Source organism: Monoraphidium neglectum (assembly GCF_000611645.1).
Source record: "Monoraphidium neglectum strain SAG 48.87 unplaced genomic scaffold scaffold02080, whole genome shotgun sequence".
Lineage (NCBI taxonomy): Eukaryota > Viridiplantae > Chlorophyta > Chlorophyceae > Sphaeropleales > Selenastraceae > Monoraphidium > Monoraphidium neglectum.
The window spans coordinates 2473-10551 of NW_014011548.1; the positions used below are offsets into that span (position 1 = coordinate 2473).

The window sequence follows — 8079 nt, forward strand, 5'->3', positions numbered from 1 at the left end:
CCCACTGTGTGCAATACGGGATGCGCTGCAGCAACATTGTATTGGGGTGAACAGCTGTAGGACAATGCGAACACGTTATTGCGCTGACACACAAGGATGCAGCATAAGTCTGGCAGAGCCTGCCTGCAGCACAGCTGCCATCACAGTACGAGTGGAGTTGAAGCACGACTGGGGGCGCCTGGTTCGATCAGGTGCCAGCCAGATATCAAACAAAAACTTTTGATCCGTGTGGGCCAAGGTAAGATAACGCCACCGGGAAACACCGGTGTTGTTCAGCAATCTCTGCTGGCAGGCAAAACCACTGGTGGCACCCCCCAACGATCAAAAGGATACAGGCTGAGCTGCTGAGCAGTTGAGTTCCGATCAATCAGCCCTGTTTGGGGCGTGGCACGCAGGGATGCATGCCCGTGTCGTGCTTGTCAGCGCCCCGCCTTCAAGGCCTTGGCGCCCGGCCAGAGGCCGTGATAGTGGGATGCGTCGTGGCGCGCGCTGCCGCTGTAGAAGTGCTTTGCAAACCACCATGCGCTGGCCTTGGGGGTGCGCGTCAGGTTGTTCTGGGGCAGGAGCGGGCGTGTGGGAGCATGGCGGCAGGAGGGGGCGCATGGACAGGCGGGAGGGGGTTGGTGTATTGCTGCTGGCTGGCAACAGGAGCGTCAACCAACTTTGAAAAGAGAAATCCGTCAACCTGTTGAGACCAGTCATGGCTGATCGAGACAAGGCAGCTGCAGTATTCAATGCCTGTCACCACCCTGCGCGCCCCCCCTTCCTGCGGCCCCCGCCACTCATCGCACCTTGAGGTCAACGTAGATCATCCCAAAGCGCTGGGTGTAGGCCTCACGCCACTCAAAATTATCCCTTGGGAGACAAGAAGGGTGGTAATGGGGCCGGGAGGGGCAGTCGGGTGGCAGGAAGGGACACGCATCCCCCACTGCTCATCTGCCCTTCCACCACAACTACCCCGTGCACAACCTCTGCAAAGAGCGTGTAAGGATGACACCTGACTGTTCAAACTGACAGTTGAACCCATCTTGTGATACAATGGACTGTGATGGCAGCTGCACGCCAGTCGTTCGCCAACGCAGCATCCACTGTCTCGCGCCACATGGGCTGGCGGAGGCGAGGTGATCCCAGAGCCGCAGCAGCACCAAACACGGCGGCAGGGACGTGCCGGCAGCCATCCTGAGGCAGCTGCTACTGGGCCGGGCAGTCGCAACCCCCCTTCCCCATCCCCTGCAGGAAGCGCCAGCTCACCAGAGCGACCAGGCCCAGTAGGTTGTGAACTTCACGCCGTCCTCCTGGATGGCCCGGCACAGGCTGGTGAGGTAGCCACTGGAGAATATTCCAGGGGAGGGTCAGCCGCGGCAGCTTGGACGCTCAGCTGGGGCACGGGGGGAGCAGGCTGGAATCCGCTGCCAGGCTGCAGCCGCGCACATCGGGCGCAGGGCATGCTGGGTGGCCATTCATGGTATCCACTAATGCGATGTGGGTGGCCACCAACAGAGGCGCTGTTTTGACATTTTTCAGGCGTTCCGGTCAGTGCATGGGCAGGCGTCCGGGGCACCTTGTTCAAACAGCCCGCGGCCCCACCCACAGCCGCATACGTACACGCTCGTAAAATGCTCAGCCTGCGGTGCCTCACGTGTAGTAGCTGAGGCGGAAGGTGTCCTCCAGGACGGCCGGCGGCCGCAACTTGTCCTCCGCCGGGCCGCTCACGCCGTTCTCACTGATGGAGAACTCGACCTGTGCAGGGCGGGGGCCGGGGCAATGAACGGCACAGACTTCGTTGCAGAGCGCCGTGGAAGGGAAGGGACCGCGTCCCATTAGAGCGAGCTTGAAGGCAACTGATCCAGATAGGCAGCCAATAGGCCCTGCATCGCCCCGCCCCGCCAGCCATTCCCGTGTCCCGCCCCGGGCCACCGCTCCGAATGGCCCCGAGCCTGTCAGGCCCCTGGCTCGGCCCGCTGCAAATCAACCCCACCCACCTTGCGGCCGCCGACGCTGTAGCGGCGGTCCAGCCACACCAGGGTCTCACGCAGCGCCGTGGGTGTCACAAACAGCCACGATGACACCGTGGGGGTGCCCACCCACTGGCCGCTGGCGTTCTGTGCCGATTTGGGCCCGCAGTTTTGGGGGTGCAGGGGGTTAGGCGCTTGAGCGGCTGGGCGCCGCAGCAACTATCATGCGCCAGCAGTGATCGACAGGCCCTGGCACCAGACTTAGGGTCCAAGGGTGCCCCCTCGCCCAAACCCACCTTCCCCATCACCCCCAGCCCTGCGACCCTCAAGCTCCCCAATACCCACCAGACCCAAAGAACGTGATGGTTCCCTGTACGCCCCTGCCCTGATGGCCCCTTGGCAGCTACACGGTCCAAGCCCCCCTTACAGATGCACACCTCTGCCACCCTCCCCTCCAACCCCCACCCCTGCACCTTGTGCAGCACTGTGTAGGGGTAGGGTGATTCAGCGTCAGGCTGCCTTGCCTGGATGAAGTAGCCGCAGTAGAAGCTAGTGGATGCAACGCGGGCAGGTCAGGGGGATGTAGGGTGTGGGGGCGCGTGGACGATGCACAAGGTGCGAAGAGTAATGGTGTGGGGGAGGGACATGGTGCTGTGCCGCAGGCAGGCACTGGGCACCCAGGGCAGCGCCCCCCAGAATGCCAGCAGCTGGCATGGCTGGAGCCGGGCGGCGGCAGGACGAGCAGGAGGCGAGCCTGGCGTGGCGTCCTGGCAGCGCGTCCCCTCACTTGACCGCGAAGAAGTCCAGGGTCCCCTTGAGCAGCACGCCCTCCTCCCGCGTGAACCGCGGCAGCAGTGAGGCGTTGAGGTGCTGCAGCATGGAGGCCGGGTAGTCCCCAAAGTAGACGGGGTCGGCCATCCAGCCGTACTGGAACTCCATCCCTGTTTTTTGGGGGGGGGGCGTCAAGAAGAGGGGGAGGCCAGGGGCGCAGCAAAGTCATCATGTTGGTGTGAGGGGTGTGAGGGCTGTATGGGCGTTGAGAAGGGCAAGGGTGAAGGTTGGGAATGTCTTGGTGAGTGTGAGTGTGTGTGTGTGTGTGTGTGATGGGAGGGGAGGGGAGGGGAGGAGCTGCAGGGGGGGCCGCACAGGCAACACCACGAGGGGCCCAGGTTTGAAGGTCACTCGTGGTCGGCACTGACAGGAGCTTAATTCATTGCACCCGGCAGCACCTTTCCGGCGCATCCAGCCAGGAGGAGAACGGCAGGGCCCCTTGCCCTCCCTGTCGGGCTCGTCACCCCAGAGGGGTTGCCAACGGCCACGCCCTGGGCCCTCTGCCCTTGTCAAAACTCACAGTATTGCGCCGCCTTCTTGTCTGCACAGGGCGGGAAGGGAGGGGGGCCGGAAAGCAGCAAAATTGGATGTGCGTCGGCGTTTGTGGATCGCTTGGGATTGAATTAATCCAGCAGCCGTATCCAACAGGGGACAGCCACGGCCACGCCTTGGTCTGCAATGCCTGCCCCCTTCCCTGCGCCGCGTGCGACTTTCGCCAACCAGCACCACCCCCCCCCCCCCTCGGCCCACACACAGCGACAATGGGAAAAAATGGGCACAGAACGAGAGTACATGTGTGTCTCCTGCCCTGCCCTCCACCCCATCCCACCCCAACCCACCCAACGCCACCCCACGTGCCGCCCCTCACCGGCCTCGCTCTTCGCGTCGTAGGGCCAACCCCACTTGCCGTCCAGCGCCATAGCAATCCGGCCGCCCTGCGCCGCGCGGTACTTCTGGCGGTACAGCTTCACGGCGCGCGCGTGTGCCAGCAGCAGGTTGCGGCCGCACCTGTACTGCCCCGCAGGCCCCAGCTTGATGCCGGGCGCGAAGACCCCCGCGCTGAAGCCGAGCTCGCAGATGGACAGCGGCTCGTTGAAGCTGGGTCGGGAGTGGCGTGCAAAGAGGGGTTGGTGCGTATGGGTGGAGGGTTGAAGGCAAGGATCCCACCACGACGCGTGACGACTTGTGCATGTTGGGTGTTGTGGGGGCAGCAGCCTCAGATTGAGGGGCATGGAAGCTGGTGAGGACGCGCGTGGAGGGGAGGGCGCACGCGCCTGCTCGCAAGGACTTCCCAACCCCAAACACATGCTCGGAGCCCCATCCTCCGCGTCCAACACCCCAATTCATAACTACACCTACACCCACACCCACACCCACACCCACACCCTCCACACATACAGACATGCCCTAAATTCGTGCTGGGCGGCACAGGTCTCTCAACCCCGGCCCCTCACGTCATCCACAGCTTGACCAGCGGCCCCAGCTCCCTGAACAGTGTGTCCGCGTAGTACACAAAGGCGTCCTGGAAGGCGGCCCCCTCGGCCAGGAAGCCGCCACTGCTGTCCTGCAGGCCCTGGGGCAGGTCCCTGGGGGGTGGCGGTGGTGGTGTGCGCTGTGTGTGTGTGTGTGTGTGGTCACGCACAAAGGTGCGTGTGCATGCATGTGCAAGTGTGTGCATGCAGGCACATGCGTGTGTCAAGCAAACATGTGCACTTTTGTGTCGACAGGGCCCCAGCAACCAAGGGAGTGGGCCACGCGTTGATTCAGGGTCAGCAGTGCACACATGCGGCACCCCCTGCTTCCCCATCCTCCCTTAAGGCAGCGGCAGCTCAGCAACGTCAATCACGGCACACAAGAGTGCCTCGCAATCTCCCCCTCGGCCCACCAGTGGTACATCGTGATGGCGGGCACGATGCCTGCCCCCAGCAGCGCCTCCACCAGCTCGCGGTACCACCTGACGCCGGCCGCATTGACAGGGGACCCCGCGACACCCGACGGCACGATGCGCGACCACGCCACAGAGAAGCTGCGCGCGCAGGGGTAGGGGGGAAGGAGCGAGGAAAGCGCCGAGCGGGGCGCGAGCGCCCGAGTTGCGCCCCGCTGTTGGATGAGGGAAGCGCGTTGTCATGCTGCCGTCACGCGCAGGCTGCAGGCGCGCTGGCACGAGTTGGGCGCCGCTTCGTTTTGAAAGAAATTCTGAAGCGGTGGGGCTGCCCGCACGCAAGTGGGCGCGTCCCGGGTGGCTGCGTTTGTTGGCGGCGTGCAGACGTGGTCTGGCATGGTGCCGCGCACTGGATGCCGCTTCGGCGACGCAGCCTTTGAGAGGTCGAGCCACACCCGTGTCTGCTCCCCACCTGACCCATGTCAGGCATGCTGCAGCTGCAGCCACTTTAGAGTCGCCTCTCGACCGCAGTCCTCCTGATGCCCCTGTGCTATACACCCCACACACGCCTTTCCCAACCCCTTTACCCCCCCTCCAAACTGTGACCGCACCGGTATGTCTTGACCCCGAGCCTCTTCATGGCGGCCAGGTCTTCTCGCCACCTGTGGTAGTGGTCGTTGGCCACGTCGCCCGTCGCATTGCCCTGCGTCTCGCCACCTTTCTGGGTCTGGGGGTTGGAGGGGGATGAGCACGGTGGTGCTGGCGCATTGCAGCGGAATCACGCGTGAATGAGGCTGTTTTGGCGGGAGGTGGGGCCTGACAGCTGTGCTCAGGGCACAATACAGATATTTATGCAGGCACCTGGGACATCGAGCGTGCGGGTGGCGGCAGACGGCCCCTGCTTCGCATCTAAGTCATGCCCGGCACTCACGAAAGTGTCCCAGATGGATGGCCCCTTGCCGTCCGCGTTCCACGCGCCCTCAATCTGGTATGCGCTCGCAGCGCCACCCCATATGATTTTCTCGCGCAGGCTCGTTGGGCAGGATGCGGGCGCCGGGGGCAGCGGAGCAAGGCGCTTCCAGGGCGCATCGGCCTGCTGCAGGGACGCGAGGGAGCACACGCCAACCTGGGCGCACATAGTGCCCGACGGGTAGCGAGGGATCGGCGGCTGCCGCAGGCCGTCACCACACTTGGAATTCACAACATCAAGCATGTGATAAAGCCAGGCAAGCAGTGATCGCAGATATGGTCACAGTCAGACTGCTCGGGCATCTCACCTCAGCTCCTGCACAGCTGCGAACACCAGATAACAGGGAGCACATCACCAGGATCAAGGCCCATCGCACGGCCATTGTAGTCCAGATACGGTCTTCGGAGCCCGCCAACAAATTCGTAAGGCTTTCAGAATATGTGTACGTACGCCGCATGATCCGCGTTTTGATCAGACTTGTAAACTGTGTGGAGAGACGCCGCACGCAGGGGTAGCTGAGCGACACCCTCAACACCTGCTCACCCGCCAACGTCACTCGGTTTGTGCCCTACACATGCAAGACATGCCAGGCGACGCAGTCCCCGCATGGCTTGTCGGACATGGCAACGTTTTGCCTGACAAGCACGCCATAAGTCCAGGATTCCAAACCAAGCAACATGCCCTCTGGCCGGTCACCGCATGCCAACCTATGCAAAGCGCAGAGCGCCCGACCCGAGCTCCGGCAGTGCAGGCTGGGTGCTGCCAGGCCGCAACCTCGCACCACAGCCTGAGTGGGGGTGTGCATCATGACCCGCTTGTGCGGGTCATGCTCCACCGCCTGTGGGGTTCCCGCGCCGCCAGAGCGGTGGCACGTGCATTGCCAATGCGACGCCTTGCGCGACACCACCGTTCTGTCCTGTCTCAAGGATAAAAGGGGTGCAGTTACCACTGATGGCTGGGCTGATGCGCCGAGGCTGCCTCTGCGCACAGCAAACCAAAAAAGCTTATGCAGGGGCGAAACCAAGCTCAAATGCGAAATGCGGGATGCAGGGAATGCGTCGGCCAGACGCGAGGCATGCGGCGGGGGTTTGGAACTGATGCGAACCAACGACGCATGCGTGTTGGCTGTTCGGCGGGCCTGGCGCGGGCACGCGCATGGGGAGTAGGTGGGCGCACGTGGCCGTGGTGGGCAGGTGCAGGTAAAAACCCGCCCAAGTCCCGGCGACGAATGACTGGTCAAGGGGGGAACGCACGACAAACAGGTGCTTCCCGGTTTTGTCGGACTATGGTAACGAGAAAATCCATGTGGCCTGCGCTGGCAGTCCCAGCCGGCCTGTGCAGCCCCGCGCTGCGCCAAGGCCAGCCTCCCGCGCCGCTCTCGCAGTCAGCAGCCGATGCGAAAGGCGGGGCGGCCAGGGCGGGAGGGCGGGGCGCGGCAGTCGTGGAGCTGGCATGCGCGCCCTCTGCATGACCCCACAACAGACGGTAAGGAGCGTGGAAGGAGCGTGGGGGAACACACACGTGCACACTTTTCAACGCAACACAAGGCTTGAACAAAACACACAAAAGAATGCAGCGCTGAAGTTTGCAGCGCTGAGACAACGCATGCAATCCTGCATTGACCAGGGCACCCGAGCCCGCCTGCCCCGGCGGCCCCGATTGACTCTGCTTGGCCCCTCCTGCGCCGCCCTACCCGAGCGGGCCGCCTGTTCAGCTGCGAACCGCGCGGCGTGCGCCGCGGCGACCCTCAGCTGTTGACTATTCGGAAGCGCCCCTTGTGCGTGGATGCGCACCGATGCACATGCCCGGGGCTGCACTCCCCCTCGCGGGCGTCGGGGGCAATGAGCTGCGCCTTTGGCTGCAGCGGCTGCTGCGGCGGCGCCGGCTGCGGCTGGTCGGCTGCGGCGGGGCCGGGCAGCTGGTCCCGCGCGCTAGATGCCGTGGAGGCGTCAATGGAGACGCGGCGCACGGCGGTCGCGCCGCCCGCCACGCCCGCCTGCTGCTGCTGCTGCTGAGCCGCCGCCGGCGGCGGAGGCGGCCTCGGGCCCGGAGGGGGCTTCTTCGCAGCCGCTGGGACCGCCGCCACAGCCGGCGCCGACGCTGCTGCCGCGGGCGCTGCTGCCGCCTGCATTGGCGCTGCCGCATTGGGTGCCAGATGATCGAGACGGTGCGAAACCGGGCCAGGCGCGGCGGCCTGCTGCCCCGCCTGCTGCTGCTCCTGGTGCTGCCGCACCGGAGCCGCCGCTGCCGCCTCGCGGAGGGGCGCGTTGAGGTTCGGGGAGCTGATGCTGCGCGTCCGGCTCAGGCCGCCGCCGCACGCGCGCCGCGCCGCGCTAGGAGCACCCTCCCCAAACGCCGCCCCCGCCGCCGCCTCAGCAGACGCTGCCGCCGCGCTGCCGCCGCTGCCGCCATGCTCCACTTCACGCAGCTCCTGCTGCTGC

The 8079-nt window shown here is 64.7% G+C and overlaps 1 protein-coding gene across 1 annotated transcript; it reads right to left on the reverse strand.

The window, feature by feature from the left end:
- Window positions 1-419: 419 nt before the first annotated feature.
- Window positions 420-5881, reverse strand: MNEG_9834 (beta-glucosidase; the record flags this gene model as incomplete). The annotated part of the gene is made up of 13 exons (XM_014041694.1): window positions 420-554; window positions 792-855; window positions 1252-1329; window positions 1640-1740; window positions 1983-2102; window positions 2429-2504; window positions 2743-2896; window positions 3307-3327; window positions 3655-3884; window positions 4241-4372; window positions 4672-4812; window positions 5331-5395; window positions 5600-5881. 13 exons carry the CDS (start codon window positions 5879-5881, stop codon window positions 420-422), a joined length of 1599 nt encoding a protein of 532 aa, XP_013897148.1.
- Between the last annotated feature and the right edge of the window lie 2198 nt (window positions 5882-8079).